This window comes from Zychaea mexicana (assembly GCF_025766255.1).
Source record: "Zychaea mexicana strain RSA 1403 chromosome Unknown BDB00scaffold_175, whole genome shotgun sequence".
Lineage (NCBI taxonomy): Eukaryota > Fungi > Mucoromycota > Mucoromycetes > Mucorales > Lichtheimiaceae > Zychaea > Zychaea mexicana.
Genome location: NW_026516838.1, coordinates 1 through 17174, shown reverse-complemented (window position 1 = coordinate 17174; position 17174 = coordinate 1). Strand labels below are relative to the sequence as shown.

Sequence of the window (17174 nt, the reverse complement as noted above, 5' to 3'; positions counted from 1 at the left end):
GCTTGCACTCCATTCCGTCCGCGATGTCGAGGTTAATATCATATTAAGAGCATTGCGGAATCACAACTGAGAAATATGTAGACAAGAGAGAGACAGAGGGGGCAAGCAAACCAGAGAGAAGAAAGCTAACTAACATATGCGTGCATACTTACAGACACCCGCACGGACACGATTAAAAATGATGTGGTAAAGTTTTGATTCCGTACTTGATTGTACATCTCAGAAGGTTGAATAGGCCCACTCACACGCATCGAATTTTTTACCATTTTTAAAGCATATTGACCGATATTCCATCCCAACCCAAGCACTACAAGATGCGCAAAAGCAGCAAATAAACCCTTTCTTTCTTCTGCTAATGAAAGAGTTCAATAGGAAGGGGGCATATACACATTTCTTTTACTCTTGGTGTGGAATTGAGGGATGAGGGGTAATGATTTGTTTTACATGCAAGCAAAGAAAAAAAAAGAAAGAGTTAGAGCAGCCGAGGGACCATCGATGACAAAGTGCTCGTGTCCATCCACTACTTTATGAGAACAAGGGTTCACATTTTTCGGTAAGAACCAAGAGACATTTGATATATTCAATCAAGGCCTGGGGTTGCTCTTCTGGTCCGAGAATGTCAGCAACGGTCCATGACGCCAGTTGACCGGCCGTGATATTCAAGTTGGTTCGGAAAGGCTCATCGTGGTTTGTGTAAAACACCTGAAGATCATACCAGACCTGGCCCTTGCCGGTCAACCCTGCAATCTTTTCAACGCCATAGCCAGCATTGGGCTGAGGTCGTAGCGGCACACGCTCAACGCGAGTAATTTCAATGACAAACGGGAAGTGGATCCGGTATACAGTCTTCTGTTTGTGCAGGATATGGTCGACCTTCAGAAAATCGCGAACGTTTTCAAAGGTCATTTGGTTCGTGATGGGGCTATTGGTTTTCCAGAGATATTCTGTTAAAGCCGGCTTCTTTTCCTTTCATGGATTTAGTACAACATATAAGAAAACGTACCATACTGCAACTTTCTTAATAAAGGTGTTGTACGGCTTCACGTCTACCCGACATAGCTCTTGCGTAGATAGCGACATCTGAAAGTCGAACTTTCTGTATATATCCATAAATATTATAGTTAGCGGTTGAGTTGATACACGCCCCCTTCCCCTTTTCAACACCAAAAGAAAGAAAAACGTTTTACCGATCCAAAGACACCCAGTCAATCTCAGTGACCTTTTGTTGACGAGTGATCACTTTCTTTAGTTCAACAATGCCTTGGTTCATGATCATCACTACAGGCTTGTACTCAAGGGCAGGCTGGTTACGTGCTTGACAATGAATTTCAAAGAATCCAGTATGCCTGAATGGTCGGGGTAAAATATCGGAAATGGTTGCAATGATATCCTCAGAGGCGGTTGTACTAACGGAGACATGTTAGAATCTCTTTTAGCTATCAGGCCTCCTCCTCACTTGATTCCATCTACCAAAGAGTAAACCCTACTCTAGCCCCCTCCCGTAGTGACAACGACTGCTTACACGTCATTGAATACAGGCTTGACACCGTGCTCTTTGACAACAAGGTCTTTGATATCTCCAAACTCCCAGATCTTCTTCTGGATTTCGTTGGAAAGATTTGTCCATAACACCTTGCCAAGCCTATTATAGATCAGGTCCTCATGTTAGAAGCTTATCTACGCATATAACATGAACGAATAGCCATAAGAAAAAAACCTACTTTGCTTCTAGTCGAATTTCACCCTTGAAACTACGTAAACCTTCCAATCTGTATATTTCCATAGATATTAGAATGTGATCTTGTTGAAAAACCAGAGGCTCAAAAAGAAAATATAAATTATAACTTTACCCGTCCGTCAAAGCAGTTTGGATGTTATGCAGGTTATACTCCTTGGCCCTATTTTTATACACGATTTAAAAACGTCACTCCATTTTTAATTATCCATCAAGTTCATGAGCACATATAGAATAGTGAAAAAAAAAGAGGGAACTTACATTTCTAAGAGTGATCGTTCGGGTTGCGATGGCTCAGGCGTGTTTTTTTGATTCGTTAGCCGTAGAATACGACGTTGTTGAGGTTGGCCTGATGCTTCTCTGACAGGCACATATGCCTTACGCGGAGCGCCTGGCAATGCTGGGAAGTCTTCCTCAGGCGATCGAGGTTGTTGCTTTTGTTGTTGCTGATACGACATTGAATTCGAAGGAGAAGGGGTAGTTGGAGAGGTAGAGGATGGCGATGATGGAGTATATGAAGGTGGAGCATAGTTATTGATAAAGCCTCGGTTTTCGCCCCAAAGAGGCGCTTCAGGCGTTACGGGTGTACTGGTATTGGCAGGATTTGGACTGTGAGACATTGTTTGACGTTGAGGCTGAGGCTGTTGTTGAGGTTGAACCCAAAGGGGCCGAGGAGGAGTTGGTGCCTGCACGGGCGGTGGCATAGGCCCTTGTCGGGCCGGTGCGTCAAGCAAATCCTTTGGTTTTTGAAACTGGCCAGTTTCCGGGTTTTTAAAAACTGGCAAGAGAACGTGCATGGGCCGCAATGAGTCGGAATAAAGCAAGTCGACGTATTCTTTTTGCGCGTATCGGTTCAAGTTGCAGAAATACAAGCCATAGTAAGGTGAGTTGGTGGGGTAGTGAACGCACGGTACAACGTCGACTGGACGACGGCCACGTTTCTATAACAAAAAAAAATACAACAATTAGAATATGCATTCATACAACTATAGTTCTTCTATGCCTCCCTTCTCCCGTGGATATCGAAAAATACCCAACAGGATAGAGTAAAGCTACTTACGTAGAGAGTCTGGATATTTTGGAAGCGTTGCACAGCATCTTCAACTTGATCCTTATCATATCCTTCGATATGAATTTCCTAATGATATAACAAAGTCAATAACTGGTAGTAGGGACTTCTTGGACCATTTTTTTAAACTTCTTCTCAAAAAGTACCCGTCCTTTCAAAACGCATTCGGTTTCCGTAGCCTTCGCGACTTCCTTCAAATTATCAGTGGCCTGCAGGTTGGGACCTGGTCGACCAGTTATGACCTCTTGCGGTTTGGCGATATTCTTTGAAAACTTGAATGTGGCTTTGTAAACTTCGACATCGCTTTCATTTTCGGATAGCGCGTCGTAGATATCGATTTGCCCAATCTTGGTCTTGACCTCGTCGAGAGCTTCCAGATCTAATGGTCTGCCCACAAGTGCTTTCTGTTGCTGCTGCTGCTGTTGTTGTTGTTGTTGTTGTTGCTGTAAGCTACCGTTGTTAAGAGCAGCATCGAAGTTGACAGGTGACATAGCTCCTTCTGGGAGATCTGAGTCGCTCGTAGCAAAACGCATCAACCTTCTGGCCGCTTCTTCCTCGATACTGGCCAAAGTGGCAAATGTTCCCTTCGTCATGGTCTCATCAATGGTTTCGTTCTGTTTAAAAACACGGCTTTTCCAGTCAATAATCATACAATACTAATGTATTTCTTAATCATCCCCCTCCTCCCTGTTGTCTCAAATATCACTTGGATACAAATGAGTGGAATGTATAATTTACCAGCTTGGGAAGCAAACCGCTAATCAACATGGCGGCACTAAAAATTCGAAATTCTGTCTGTAAGTAAGCAACCACACACATCACAAACATATAAAGATTTCTCACGTTTTTTGACAAGACTCATACGCCCGGCCGGTGACGTCGAAAAACTGCAATAAAGAAAAACACGAAAAGTACATGTGGTCAGTAAAACGACAACCAATACGATAGCAAACCGGCGTGTTCATTCTTGTAGCTATTATCACTGCTCAGTCTTTTAAACGACACTGAACAACAACATACCTGAGCATTGAGATCGAACTCAATACTCGTTTTTGATTGTTCGGCCAAGGCTCTACAAGTTTTAAGAAAAAGAAGCGAGGCAATTCAAAACTAGTTGGTGAAACATGAACGGTACTCAATTGATAGCTGGTGTCTTTCTCTTTTGACGGTTACCCAATTCTTTTTTTGTATTTGTTATATAGCTCTTCGCTAATGTATGCAAATGGGTAAACCTTGATGCTGGCTAAAAGAGACAAGTGAGCGTTTTTTAATACGTGAGCAAATGAAAGATATAATGATAGGTAAGCTTATATAAATGGGGTAGTACACACCTTCTGGTGCCATTGTCGTTGGTTTGACACAGAAAGGAAGAAGAACGAAATTAAAAAAGATTTGTGCTTGCACTGCCTGAAAGTACTTCTTAACAACACCGCTCTTGTATTTGACGTGCAGTTAAATAAAATCGGACCTTGGTCCTCTAAAAAAAAAGAAGCCATTAAAGTTGCATGAGCACTTTCTCCTGCTTTCTCAATACCCCCCCTCTTCCATTTATACACATGCCACGCTATTTATTAATTCAATTAACAAGTTCATACGAGTGTGGACAAAACATTGAATGAAAGCTAGGATGCAGACAATTGCTATAGTACTGCGAGGAACTTACAACGGCTTAGTATACGCCTAGCATGGTCTTGGTACTAGCTGTACCCGAGAACTATAAAAGAAATAAGCTATGTGTTATGTTTTCAAATCATTGCTTTAGCTGTTAGTAACCAAGAAATGAGAGAAAAAACCTAGTGGTCTTAGTTTTAGTCGCCATAGTAGCACCTTGTTTAAATGCGTCCTTTCTACGCTAGTACATACACTGTAGTATAATAGCAGCGCATTTGATGCATAAGATTGCCACATACCGCTTTTTTGATGAGAGACTTTTTTTGGAAGAGAAAAGCTAACGAAGTTGAAAGAATCCAACGATTAAATATGTAAATGAAAGCTCAAGCCGCGGAGGGTGGGGAGTAAAGTACGAGTGCAATCGTCCGTCGGCGACGTTTGCATCGTAGTATACATCGTCTATTGTCTGGTATTCTGTCCCTAACTCCAATGAGATTAGATTTGCCTTAGATTATTGATAGAAGAGACCTGCTGTACTATAAATTCGGTTATTTTATACAGGAAACATTATATAAGCACTCGCTATCGCCAAAGTAAATCTCCCCGTGAGTCTGTCGAATTCTATTAGCATTGACATCCCAAGAGCAGGTAGATTTATCTGGGCATCACTTGTCGTTGAATGTATAATAGTCGAAACGACGACACTTCATCACTCACTTCCAATTTCACACATATTATCTGCGATATTTTATGGACACCATTTCTTTTAACATAAAAGTCGTTTTTTACTCTTCTGCAATACAATCTCGTTCATTTCTTATCTAACAACCGCATATCTGATATCATATGCAGTAATTTAATAGCAGTTTATAAACACTTATGATAGTGCGTCAAACTGTTCTTCACGAATCATGATGAGGCAAGAAAAGTTGAGGGAATTCTCGCGTTCTATTTAAATGTGTGCGCTTGTTTGACCTTTCGCATATGTAGTTCTACATACGTACTATTCTGATTGACGTATATACCGCAAAAAGTAATAATGTTTCAGGCGTTTGCTAAAATATGCGCGCATCTATTCCCCCTCCTGCATATTGAGGCAGTACTACATGCATACACATACACACTCATATTTATACATTCACAATATGCAAGTACGCCTTTTTTTCCTTTCAATCTTCTTTCTCTTAGTATATCATGGAAGAATGTCCAATAGAGAAAAGCACTGCCATTCAGGATAAAGAAATTAACTTATCCTCCAGAATCGAAGAGCGTAAAGTGATATGTAAAATTAACCGTGTGGCCGTTCCGTTCATGCTTTTAGCAATGTTTTTTCAGGTAAATTAGAACTATTATATATAAAATTTGACGTTTCCTCATATTGTACTCTGCACCCGCTGTAGTACTATATTCAGACATCCATCGTCCGTACTTGCGATCATTCATCAATAAATACCATATATCATACATACTAAATAGAAACTCGATCATATGACTTTAAATCTCTCTGCTATGCTCGGTATTTACGATGATGTAAATATCACGCACAACGAATTTGGTATAGCAGGCTCTTTATATTACCTGGGTGAAATATCATTTCAGGTATGTATCTTAATATTGCTATAATGTTGTTGCTTATGTATACAGTACGATCTTCTTCGTCGGCCGCTCGTGTGCATCTGGATTGTTTAAATACGTACTAACCATGGATAGTAGCTTGTGGTAGTCTTTTTCCTTCAACGGTTTTCACTTTCTCAAGTGATGGGCATACCGATGCTGTTTTGGGGCACAAGTATGATCGGATCGTCCTTTGCAACCAACTTTGCACAGTTGGGTGCATGTCGGTTTTGCTGGGCGTTTTTGAAGCGTTTACGTACCCCGCTCTTTTTCTCTTTATCAGAACACACTATCGACGATCCGAACAGGGCACCTACCTTGCGCTTGTATATGCTGGACTTTGTGCAAGTATTATATGCGCATCACTATTTACATATGGAATCGCACATATAGGAAGTATGTCAAGAGGGCATGTAAAAAAAAGATCACACTGTATGATATACTGTATACTGAACGTTCTTTATTTGCTCAAACTCGGATAGACACTGAGTTTATGCATGGACGCGGTAGCTGGTCATGGTTGGTGTATAGTTCCGCTATTAGGATAAAATACTCTTTGATTAAATTAAAAAAAATTATATTGTTGATGTTTTTAAATGATGTTATATTATACTAGGTCTATGCTCCTGTATGGTATTGCCACTGCTTGTTTTAGCGTGTTAATCATTTTATTTTTACCGAACACACCTTACAGCAAGCATTTTCATTTAACTACCCGTGAAAAGGAAATTGTTGCGGCTCGGATTGCTGACAACAAGTTTTCCAGCCGACCTACCAGTATCCAATGGGATCAAATCGCGGAATCTCTCAAGGATCCTTGCTTCTACAGCTTATTCTTGCTTAGTTACCTATGCAATCTACCAAATGGGGCCATTAATGTGTTTAGCTCACAACTTATCAGGGATCTTGGTTTTTCGGTAAGAAAACTCATTATATCCTCTATAATCTGAGGGGTTTTTTTCACCGTATTATATTGATTATGTACTACACAGGAGCTCGACTCAATTCTTTTGAATATTCCACGGAGCGTATACGAAGTTATGTCGTATATTCTATTCGTAATATGCACAACCAAAGTACGATGGTGCAGGAACCATATTGCATATACCAGTGGTTTGCTTAGTATAATCTCAACACTATCTGTTATGCTACTGCGTGTTATTCCTGTCGGCAAGGCGCCTATTGTCCGGCTTTTCGCGCTTACAATCATTCCAACGACGTATTCTACGCTTGGTGCACAAGTGTTGATATCCACCAACATCGCTGGCAGAACCAAATTGATTTTCTACACTACAGCAATCACTTTTTCCAGTACTTTGGGCCATTTTACAGGCCCACTGATGATGGCGGGTCGAGAATCTCCTTCTTACCCTAGCGCCTTGACGGGATATATTGTCGCTGACGTTCTTACAATCCTCTTATTCGTTCATGTGGGCTGGTCGCTCTCAAGAGAAAACGAACGACGGTTACAGCAGCAACAGAACCATCATCAGCACAGTGAACAAGATCAAGAAAGTTCCCTGCAACTACAACAGCACACTCAACATGGCAATGAAGATACGGGTGATAAAGATGACTTGACGGATGTTCAACAGCCCTATTTTGTATACAGACCATAAGAACTTAATATAAGCATCTATATGATAACACTGTACTTATAACAGTAAACACAGTATTCAAGCACACATCCTAATACATACTATACGTTCGAAAAAGCTGTTTCCAAGGAGCTTCAATATAATGCATTTCAGTTAAGAACCTTAACATCAAGAGCAAAAAAGAAGAAAGACAAGCGCCCCTCAGAGCATGAGCGCATTGTAATGTGGTTTAATGAAAAATGTACATCTACAATGTAGATAACTGTATAGAACAACCTGGCATGTGCACAAGTATAAAAATCTATATATCATATCATATACAGATATTTAAAACGGTTGTGGAAAGGATCGCCTACAGCATATCATAGCAATATCGGCAACTGTGCAGGTCACTACTACAGCCTTTAGTAGCATCTAATATCCGCAGTGCTACATAGCCAGTCTGTAAGAGATACTGGTCCAATATTATGAGATGTATTATCATACCCTATGGCTAATGGCGGTTGGCGCTTGTGCTGTATGCATCTGTGCGTGTGTCGTATACTGTGCGGTAAGTGCATGAGAGAGGAGATACTGGCGGTGTCATTTGTGTTGTGTCGTATAGGGAGAGCCGAGGGTTTGAGAACGACGCGACTTGGATCTGCGGGACGGGCAATGGGATGGTATGCGATCGGGCGTGGTGATCTGAGCTTTGTGATGTACCATCATCTGTTTGTTGTAGGTAGTCCAGAATCAAAACATCGGCAGATATATGTAATATATAACAAGGCAGAGCTTTGGCGACGATGATGGTATGTACATTCTTTTGGGTTGTTCAATTGATAACGAGAGAGGCAACATGCGGTTATGGGCTATTACTGGTATTGCATCATAAATAGCTAACAATAAAAGCCCTTGATGCATCCCTTGTAGCAACTTCTTTCCCTTGCGGAAGCTTGAAAAAGAGGCCGTTATAACGTATGGGATTTCTGGCTAGAATGTTCAAGCCATTTTAGTCATGGATAGATTGAACATTTGGATCAATGGAGCAAGAGGGACACAATATTGGATCAACGAGCAAGAAGAAAAAATTGATACTAACCAAGGAACTCTCTTTGACATCATCAATCACATGGTCATAATCCTTCTACAAACATGATTAATGGTAAGTTACTTTCTACATTGTCTGAATGACGTATGCGTTTCGGTTGACGGATCATCTAACGCTATGTTTGTATTGATCTTGCACGGAAATCAGCAAACAAAAAGAGACAAGGATGAAGCTACCGACGCGTTCATCTACGCATATACAGTGTGATTTTCCAATTCATGATGTTACCCTCCCAAACCCCCAAAGTAACATGCAGTATATACGAAAGGTATGTGAGGATCACAGTACAATCTAGACGTTTGTAGCCATTACATCAAGTTCGAGGGATTCCTTGGCCATGTCTGCGCTCCATCATTGATATCCCAGCGTATGATAATAAAATTGATATATACTTCCATACAGTAAATCTACATATATTGAATTCCTTGCATCATTATTACGGATTTTAACTGATACGTTTGTCAAGCGTCGTTATCGGTAGCCTATAAAAGAAGCTGCTGCATTGTACATATCTTTAAAATGCTCTGTTGAGGTGGCAAATTTAATCGATCTTATTACGCAACTGTGAGTAAACTGCAATTGCGGTTTTCCTTCAATAAATGAGTTGATGCATTTCTTTATTATTATCTACCATAAGGAGCTCTCGTGCATTAACGTGTATAAACTTCTTTATGCTCTTTTAAGATGTAAGAGATAAAGCAAAGATAAAAATACGGTATCTTCCTTTGTTATGATACAATGATCTGCATTATAGTACTGTTAAATGAGGACTACATTATCGCACAATTACTTATGTGGTGCTGTATATAGTGCGAATGATAAATGCTGCCTAGAAGCCCTGGTAACTGTCGTAAAACGGACGCTTCGCAGATGAACATCATTTGTTACGATAGAATCATTCGCTGCCTCCTACTAAGATGGACCCGTCATCCATCAAACAGAAAATGTAAAGTATATAACAATCAGCTATATGATGGACGGGCTATATAACTTAAAAATAGTTTTTCGTTTCAATTATACATGCAAGTGATATCATATGTATACAATGTATCGCAAACAATTTGAAGAAGTGCAATGTGCATGTATGTATAGTTATGTTCTTTCTTTTACGACAAAGTGTACATAGTAATAATCCTCGTACCTCACTTTTACTTTTTTAAATATGTTAAAAAAAGAGCAGATCCTGACTAAAATAGTACGAAGGGGCAAACACATCGAATATTTTAAAAAAGTAGACAATACATACAAGCTGTCGCAGTCCGTTCAATTCTTTTTCTCCCCGCCCTCTGCCATCTGCTTGACGGATAAAATTCGCCGCCTAAAAAAAACCAACAACATCGCCCATTCGTTTTCTGAGACAAACACAATGATCCCAGCACGATTGGTTCGTCAAACCGCCTCTGGAACCAAATACGTGACGATCCCATCACCCTCATCACTGTCGGCTGCTACTTCCAACACACCAACAATATGCTTCATCCCAGGATACCGATCCGAATTCATGGCATCGCATAAAAGCCATTTGGCGTATGATATTGCCAGACGGCTCAGATACAGATTCATGGCATGGGACCATCATCCAGTTGATGGATCTGTTCAACAATGGTACGAGGCCAGTTGCGAGCTTTTGGCAGCTGAAATACAAGATGGTGCTTCTGGAGACCGAAACAATAATGTCGTCTATCTCATCAGTTCCAGCATGGGTACCTGGCTATCCTTATTACTTGCTCGGCGATTCTCACATAATGTGCGCGGAATATTAGGCATTGGCAGCGGTGTCGACTTTACCGAGAGATGGTTACAAAATGAAGTTCCTGTGGACCACCGGTGCGACCGTACATATGTATGGAAGCGGCCCTCACAGTACGATCCATCGGGCTATTATGCAGTGCCGGTTGCTAGCTTGCTTGATTCTCGACCAATGTTGATTATGGACAATGATAGAAGAAACCTGCCGACACTGTCAAATTGCCCCATTACTTTGATTCATGGTGGTCAAGATGTCGATGTGCCGTTATCACTTGCACAAGATCTGGCGCGAGAACTACAATTGCACGGGAACGAGGTGGTGCTGGATATAATAGAAGATGGAGATCATCGACTATCGAGGCCACATGACTTGCAGCGGATAGGAAAACGGGCGATCGGCATGGTTGCAAAGGGGGAAACCCTCCACAAAATGAAACCGTAGCAGATAATGCCATATTTGGAACCTTATTCCGTCCCTCTCCCTCTCTCTCTTTTCTTTTCTTCAACACTTTCTTTTTTTATAAAGTTTGTTTTCTGCATTGGACCGTTGACTACAACTATCGTAAATGGGTTTGAAATACCGGGTTTACTTGGAAGGCAAAAAAGTGTACGGATGCTCTAAATGCCGCTCTCACTTGTCCACCAGTGACAAAGTCATGTCAAAGGTACAGATACCTGCCTTTCTACAATTCCTAACGTAATAGTTAGCTCATCTTTTTTTTGTTGCCGCCAAATAACTTAGGAATTCCAAGGCCAGTATGGCCAGGCGTATCTTTTCTGTGGAGTGTAAGGTGTATTGTTGGAGGTACTTTGAGAGGTCGCCGTTTAACTCACAAAAGGAAGGAAATGATTGTATATAGCGTCAACATTGAGGAGGGCGAAGAGCAACAGGAAAGGTATGATAAGCATATAGCAGGATAGAGTGCCCATTATGTATATTCAAGCAATAGCTGACTTGACTTGTATAATTTGTAGAACCATGACAACAGGAAGGCATCGTATTGCATCCATAAGCTGTGTCCGCTGTGAAACGATGCTTGGATGGAAATATGTGAGCTAGTGTTACTTTTGCAAAACATCATGAAGTCGATTACTCAAGGTACAATACAATTAACACATGATAGATCAAGGCGTACGATTCGCAGCAAAAGTACAAGGAAGGAAAATATGTACTAGAAAAGAACTTACTCCGGCTCGTCGATTAGCTTTCTTCACCGTCCCCACATCCCATCAACCAAACGCTGAAATCCATAATCCAGTCAGTCTAAATCGGACAATACACACTACAACATCTACCAAATCTTTCAACACACTCTCTGGAAAGTCACCCTACCAAACCCAATCCAGTCTAACCATTTAATCCAGACCAAACTGTACATATCATTCTCTCTCGTTTACTCTATTTTGCATAAATATGTATATTTTATTTTGCTGTTGGAAAAACACTTTTCTGCCGTCAATTTCGTTTGCTTCTACTTGATCTTGAACGAGAGCGAGAACGTCTTCTCGGAGACCGTGATCGATTATGACGACGGTGATGACGACTAGATCCATGACGATGATGACGAGAGGATGAGGAAGATTGTCGCCGTCTTTTACTGCTAGGACTTGTGGAACGGGATCTTCGTCTCGATCGCTTTACAAATGGACTTCTCTGTCTTCTTCGCTGTGGATGTTTGTCATCATCCCCGCCACTGCCAGCATCTGATGGACTGTCGCTGCTCGGTGACCGATAGCGTCGTTTCTGTCGATCCCGACGAGAATGGCTAGGCGATCGGTCAGATGTTGATGAACTGCTCGGCGAATAATATCGACGCGGACGTTTTTCTGGCGAAAGTTTCCGTCTTGAACTTTCTTCTTCGTGTTGATGCGTTCGTGATGATGCTGGATCATCATTCTTCTGTGACTCCTCGCGTTCGCCTTTGTAAGAGCTTTGAATGATGGTTAATTCCCTTTCGCGCTCTTGACGTCGCTTTTCACGATCATCCGCATCGACTATTTTATTCAAATTGAGAGGTCAATAAGAGAAATTGGAGGTCGAAATTATCCGATGCTATTCTGCTTACTTTGATTTTCTAATCCTGCACGCATTTTCAATTTAAGCTTTTCCATGGGCGTCAACTTCTTTGTGGTGTCTTTTGCAGCTGGTGCTGGTGCTGTTTGTTGAAGATCTCTGGTGGATGATGACGATGATGATGGTATCTTTCTTCTACTTTGCCGTTTTAGAAAGATACGTTCATTTGCATATGAGGATTTCCTAATACCTTTCTCGAGCACGACTATCGCGTGATGGCTTGGACGATCGCACCTCTTTGTTTGCTGTTTCTTCTTGCTCTGGAATATTGGATGAGGATGATGTGCCAAATTCAATAACGACATCGGATTGAGTAGTATTTGCATCCTCTTCAGCTGAAGATTCGCTATCGGAGCTGCCATTATAAGGTTCATAAGTAGGGCTTGATCGACCATTTCTATAATTTTTATAGATCGATAGGTAGTTTAGATACATATTGGGAACTTGCAGCATATACTAAACAAATCATGCAGGCATTTTTGATACCTGGAAGGGCTCCCTCGGCCATAGCGCGAACGTCTCCGTCTCCTACTGCGATCATCTCGTGAACGTCGACTACTGCCACCTTTATCCTTTGATTTCCCTCCATCTCTACCCTTTATTAATCACATATAGCCAGTTTAGTAAGCAGATAATCATGCAACATGCGTTGAATAAGAAATCCCTTTGTCTCTCACCTGCTTTGCTTTCAATTCTCGAAGCTGTTCGTCACGGTCCCTTTTAGTCATGCGTAAAAGGCGGGTATAATTGCGGATACCAAACTTGCCCGCCATATCATTCAAGATCATTTTGTCTTTGTCAGTCAGCTCGTCAACATATTGGAGAATATCCGCCTCCTTCAGTAATTGTGATTCTTCCTCGTTGTCCATTTCATCATTGGTTGCAGCCGGCGTGCCATAATCAAATGCATATCCTTTTTCTGGCTTCCTATTATTGTTCAACATTGCCAAAAGTGCCTTGTGTCGCTCCAGCAGCTTTGTCCATTCTTCTTCCACTTCAGTGAGTCGTTCTTGTTCAGAAACTACATATAAAAATAAATAGTTTGGTTTAAACTCGTTCATTATCTATTGCTCATCCACTGTCCTTTGAGTGTTATTCTACCTCCTAAGCGTTCGGCTTCTACCAGGTCATGATACCGTTCAAAATTCAACTCGTCCATCATGTGCTGTTCTTTATTGGGAAATCTTTGCTTTGTCTGTTTCTCAGGCACAAAATCTAGCAATGACCGGCCATCGAATCTAAATAGTAACAACAGTCTCTTATGATGAGAAAAGATCACATGCACACGCACATGCAAAAAGTTTCTGATTCAAAGGTTCTGCGGTATTCCGTACCTGTCAATTCGGATATCGGTATTGCCTTGCCATGGCATACTAATATCATTCATATTCTGTGAGTTCCTCCGGTACATGCCTTCTTCTCCAGCGCCCTTCTTCACTATGTGTGAGAGTCGCTGACAAAACGGGGACTCACAGATTGTCTTGATTTTCATGGTAGTAGTATTGTTCAGCATCAGGATACAGCTTTGTCGATGAGCCGATCACTCGTAACAGCTGCTTTGGATCACCAAGCTATACATAACATAACAAACAACCAACGCATTTGTAAACACATACGTCCTCTCCAATCTTTCTTAGATGTAGCAGAAGTGTTTAAAAAAAGCACAAACTACAATACCCGCGATTCATAGAATGCGCGCCTGCGTTCGGCACGCTTCTTGTGATCGACCATAATCTCCTTGATCTAGACACGCAAACCGTCCAGTACCTTCCATTAGCTCAAAATGTACGCGTACATTCAATCGTATAAAGGAGTTGAAAGACAAAGATCTTCGAGTAAACCTTTTTCTCATTGGCTCGAGCTTCGTGCCACATTTTGTAGTTTCAAAAAAGAAAGAGTGTTGAACTGAAACGCCAACGTAAATCTCTAATAAGCAAATAGGAAAAAAAATGCCCACACATACGGTGCGGTTCTTTAAATAGAGTCAACTTGTTAAAAAAAAGTCAACTTCTTGTTCTTGTTCTTCTCCCTCCCCCCCCCCCCCCCCCGCACTTTTTTTACGTCGTTTCCCTCCCCCACCCTTTACTCCATTTTGTTCCTTTACGAAATGTCGTCCTCTCCGACATACCATGCCGTCCCTGTCAGTGACATTCCTTCTTCAGCAACAACAATAGCACCTATCAAAAGGGGTCGGTCTATGCTAGCAGCACTTATGCTTGCTATCTGTGTGGTTTCGTTTGTTCTGCAAACAGAGCTTGCACAATACGTCCAACGTACTACCAATTTCTCAAAACCTTATTTTATTCTGTACGTATTTTTACTTTTATTTTCAGTAAAGGATAGTGTATATTAGAGATCATGTATATTATAATGCGCAAATACAAGCTCGTATTTGGGACAAAGAAAAAGAGAAGGAAACAGAATATTTTCTGTGTATTTCAAGAAGGCTGCTTGCTCTCTTTCTCTCATTCTCATGTGATGTCAGGGGTTGAGGGGTGTGTGCAAAGAGAGACAAAACAAGTTAGAAAAGTCAAGAGGCGTAAGAGTGATTCTGTCCAAGTATTACTTACTAATATTTGTTTGAAAATCAAAACATCATCAATGTACATTCGATATAGATATATTAGCCATTGCTGCTATGTATTTATGGCCCCAGTGCAGTTTATAGGCGAAATGATTGCACGTTACAAGAGCCCGAGCAAAGGCTTGGTAGAGCTAGCCAAAGATACTGCACGGGAATGTAAACTCGAGCTTGAACAATCATTGGAAGATTTACAGCACCAAGTGGTCGGTAGCAACGATAACAGCAAACTATCTCGCCTTCGGTTTTCTGTACGCACGGTCATTCTGCTTGCCGTTCTCTTGACGATTCCATCCTATAGTTGGTACGTCAGTGTCAACCTCACCAGCATGGCCAACCTGACAGCCATATACAACACCGGCTGTCTATTTGCCTATCTGTTTTCCATTCTAATGCTGGGCGACAAGCTTGTTCTAACCAAGGTGATTGCCGTATTCCTATGCGTGACCGGCGTCTTCACTATGGCCTTCTGGCCTTCTGACGTTAGCGATGGCCAAGACAAGGCTAGTGACGGATCCGTCGACGACGATGATAGTAACCGGAGCTATGCCGTCTCAGTATTGGGCATTGCTGTAGCAGCATTGGCAGCAGCATCGTACGGATTTTATGAAGTCTACTATAAAAAGTATGCCTCACCACCACGGCCGTCAGTCCTGTTTGCCAATGCGGTTACAACAGGTATTGGCATAACGACAATTTTATTGCTATGGATTCCGATACCAATCTTCCACTGGATGGGCCACGAAACGTTCCAAGTGCCTGATCTACGAACGTTCATGTATATCTTGGGCATCGCATCCATGAGCGTCGTCTACAACGCCACGTTTATGTGCGTCATTGCACTTGTAAACCCCGTCTTTGCAGCCGTCGGCGTAATGCTTACTGTACCCGCTGTAGCCATCACGGATGTCCTTGTGACAGGCGTCATGACCCCACTGTCCACCATCGTTGGAAGCATATTCATCCTCATTGGCTTCTATATCCTCAACCGTCAAGTAAAAGCCACCCAATAAGCTTCTATCATTCCCGTCTAACTATATCCTCACAATCATACACATATATATAAACAGCACAGTAATAAAGGTTGTTTTTTTTAAAACAGTTCAAGTAAAACGAACTTTTTTAATTCTTTTTGCGGCAAAATGTCAAGAAACTTAGTAGAAGAAACCAAGGATCTTGCCACCAACGTGCTTGCGACGGGCCTCTTCGTGGTCCATGATACCGGCAGAGGTGGTCAAGATAACATAACCGAACTGACGCGAGGGCAAAAGGTTGGAGGTCCACTTCTCGAGCTCGGCGATCTTGATGTTGAAGCGGGGCGAGATGACACCACACTTGTTCAAACGACCGTTAAGCTGGATGACGATCTTGCCAGAGCGATGGTCATCGATTTCCTCGAATTCGCCAATGTAGCCTAATGATTAACGAAATACATCATTAGTATAACCATACTCCCAAATAAAATATGAATAAATATTGAGAGGGGTGGATAAAACATGTATCACATCTATTATCACATCCACAACATATTAAGTGTCGCGCACGCGGCATTAGACGAGAGGTGTTATTCTTCCGCATCATTAAAGGTCAAAAAGGTGAAAAAAGCCACTTTCAACCAGTTATATACGGGTGTGTATGTATGTGTGTATTATATGGTGATTCTTAGGGTATGGGGGTATAAGGTAGATAGAGAGATTGCGTCCCGGTTCAGGGCAGTATGAAATCATTCTACTTACCATGCTTCTGCATGACAGACAAGAACTTGACAATGACTTTGGAGGAAGGACGGATCAAGACCTGGCGCTTGCCACGGCGTTCAGCGTTGTTGATGCTGTTCAAGCAGTCGTTCAAAACAGAGGCGCGGACCATCTAATAGTGACAAGGACAGTTTAGTTATTATCGACGTACGCTCGAATGAGTGTCGTCCCCGATCCATGGATTTTGGAAAGGACGATTCATAAAAGCATCGCCTTGTATGCGTCTCAAGCAAGTGGCTTCCATCTACAGTATGACGAGCATGTAGAGAAAGCGTTGCAAGTGACTAATGTATTTG

General features: G+C 41.7%; 8 protein-coding genes across 8 annotated transcripts; 4 read left to right on the top strand and 4 right to left on the bottom strand.

Moving 5' to 3' along the window:
* Nucleotides 1–525: 525 nt before the first annotated feature.
* Nucleotides 526–3295, bottom strand: BDB00DRAFT_775971 (uncharacterized protein; the record flags this gene model as incomplete). Its single annotated transcript, XM_053120248.1, has 9 exons — nt 526–922; nt 1004–1096; nt 1188–1406; nt 1523–1642; nt 1722–1769; nt 1851–1898; nt 1997–2676; nt 2796–2873; nt 2951–3295. 9 exons carry the CDS (start codon nt 3293–3295, stop codon nt 526–528), a joined length of 2028 nt encoding a protein of 675 aa, XP_052972898.1.
* A 2314-nt stretch (nt 3296–5609) lies between these two features.
* On the top strand, nt 5610–7648 carry BDB00DRAFT_879446 (major facilitator superfamily domain-containing protein; the record flags this gene model as incomplete). Its single annotated transcript, XM_053127868.1, has 6 exons — nt 5610–5750; nt 5892–6014; nt 6129–6377; nt 6512–6552; nt 6646–6946; nt 7022–7648. 6 exons carry the CDS (start codon nt 5610–5612, stop codon nt 7646–7648), a joined length of 1482 nt encoding a protein of 493 aa, XP_052972897.1.
* A 1852-nt stretch (nt 7649–9500) lies between these two features.
* On the top strand, nt 9501–10937 carry BDB00DRAFT_859326 (Alpha/Beta hydrolase protein). The gene has a single exon (XM_053125916.1). It carries the CDS (start codon nt 9880–9882, stop codon nt 10906–10908), a length of 1029 nt encoding a protein of 342 aa, XP_052972896.1. The 5' UTR covers nt 9501–9879; the 3' UTR covers nt 10909–10937.
* On the top strand, nt 10938–11881 carry BDB00DRAFT_859323 (Yippee/Mis18). Its single transcript, XM_053125915.1, has 5 exons — nt 10938–11131; nt 11209–11252; nt 11327–11362; nt 11442–11517; nt 11591–11881. Exons 1-5 carry the CDS (start codon nt 11033–11035, stop codon nt 11669–11671), a joined length of 336 nt encoding a protein of 111 aa, XP_052972895.1. The 5' UTR covers nt 10938–11032; the 3' UTR covers nt 11672–11881.
* Nucleotides 11875–12824, bottom strand: BDB00DRAFT_188938 (uncharacterized protein). Its single transcript, XM_053116402.1, has 3 exons — nt 12731–12824; nt 12533–12678; nt 11875–12461 (listed from the first exon to the last, which is right to left on the bottom strand). The coding sequence occupies exons 2-3, from the start codon at nt 12576–12578 to the stop codon at nt 11923–11925; spliced, it is 585 nt and encodes a 194-aa protein (XP_052972894.1). The 5' UTR covers nt 12579–12678; nt 12731–12824; the 3' UTR covers nt 11875–11922.
* On the bottom strand, nt 12460–14560 carry BDB00DRAFT_188990 (alternative splicing regulator-domain-containing protein). The gene is made up of 10 exons (XM_053116403.1): nt 14382–14560; nt 14218–14283; nt 14014–14111; nt 13875–13913; nt 13642–13778; nt 13222–13561; nt 13027–13136; nt 12731–12937; nt 12533–12675; nt 12460–12461 (listed from the first exon to the last, which is right to left on the bottom strand). The coding sequence occupies exons 1-9, from the start codon at nt 14412–14414 to the stop codon at nt 12584–12586; spliced, it is 1122 nt and encodes a 373-aa protein (XP_052972893.1). The 5' UTR covers nt 14415–14560; the 3' UTR covers nt 12460–12461; nt 12533–12583.
* A 23-nt stretch (nt 14561–14583) lies between these two features.
* On the top strand, nt 14584–16205 carry BDB00DRAFT_859317 (uncharacterized protein). Its single transcript, XM_053125914.1, has 2 exons — nt 14584–14847; nt 15159–16205. The coding sequence occupies exons 1-2, from the start codon at nt 14648–14650 to the stop codon at nt 16132–16134; spliced, it is 1176 nt and encodes a 391-aa protein (XP_052972892.1). The 5' UTR covers nt 14584–14647; the 3' UTR covers nt 16135–16205.
* Nucleotides 16206–16992, bottom strand: BDB00DRAFT_859314 (40S ribosomal protein S22-A; the record flags this gene model as incomplete). Its single annotated transcript, XM_053125913.1, has 2 exons — nt 16206–16535; nt 16858–16992. Coding segments are annotated over 2 exons (395 nt in total), but the record flags the coding sequence as incomplete, so codon positions are not given.
* Nucleotides 16993–17174: the final 182 nt, after the last annotated feature.

Bases quoted from the DNA above. Each gene is read 5' to 3' on its own strand.
- BDB00DRAFT_859326 (XM_053125916.1), top strand. From the start codon at position 9,880: ATGTTAAAAAAAGAGCAGATCCTGACTAAAATAGTACGAAGGGGCAAA.
- BDB00DRAFT_188990 (XM_053116403.1), bottom strand. From the start codon at position 14,414: ATGTGGCACGAAGCTCGAGCCAATGAGAAAAAG. The intron at 13,779-13,874 runs GTACGGAATACC...GTTACTATTTAG, and splicing joins ACCGATATCCGAATTGACAG to ATTCGATGGCCGGTCATTGC. The intron at 12,938-13,026 runs GTATCAAAAATG...TAAAAATTATAG, and splicing joins GGCCGAGGGAGCCCTTCCAG to AAATGGTCGATCAAGCCCTA.
- BDB00DRAFT_188938 (XM_053116402.1), bottom strand. From the start codon at position 12,578: ATGGAAAAGCTTAAATTGAAAATGCGTGCAGGATTAGAAAATCAAA. The intron at 12,462-12,532 runs GTAAGCAGAATA...TGAATAAAATAG, and splicing joins TGCAGGATTAGAAAATCAAA to TCGATGCGGATGATCGTGAA.
- BDB00DRAFT_859317 (XM_053125914.1), top strand. From the start codon at position 14,648: ATGTCGTCCTCTCCGACATACCATGCCGTCCCTGTCAGTGACATTCCT. The intron at 14,848-15,158 runs GTACGTATTTTT...CATTCGATATAG, and splicing joins TCAAAACCTTATTTTATTCT to ATATATTAGCCATTGCTGCT.
- BDB00DRAFT_859323 (XM_053125915.1), top strand. From the start codon at position 11,033: ATGGGTTTGAAATACCGGGTTTACTTGGAAGGCAAAAAAGTGTACGGA. The intron at 11,363-11,441 runs GTATGATAAGCA...TATAATTTGTAG, and splicing joins GGCGAAGAGCAACAGGAAAG to AACCATGACAACAGGAAGGC. The intron at 11,518-11,590 runs GTGAGCTAGTGT...AACACATGATAG, and splicing joins CGATGCTTGGATGGAAATAT to ATCAAGGCGTACGATTCGCA.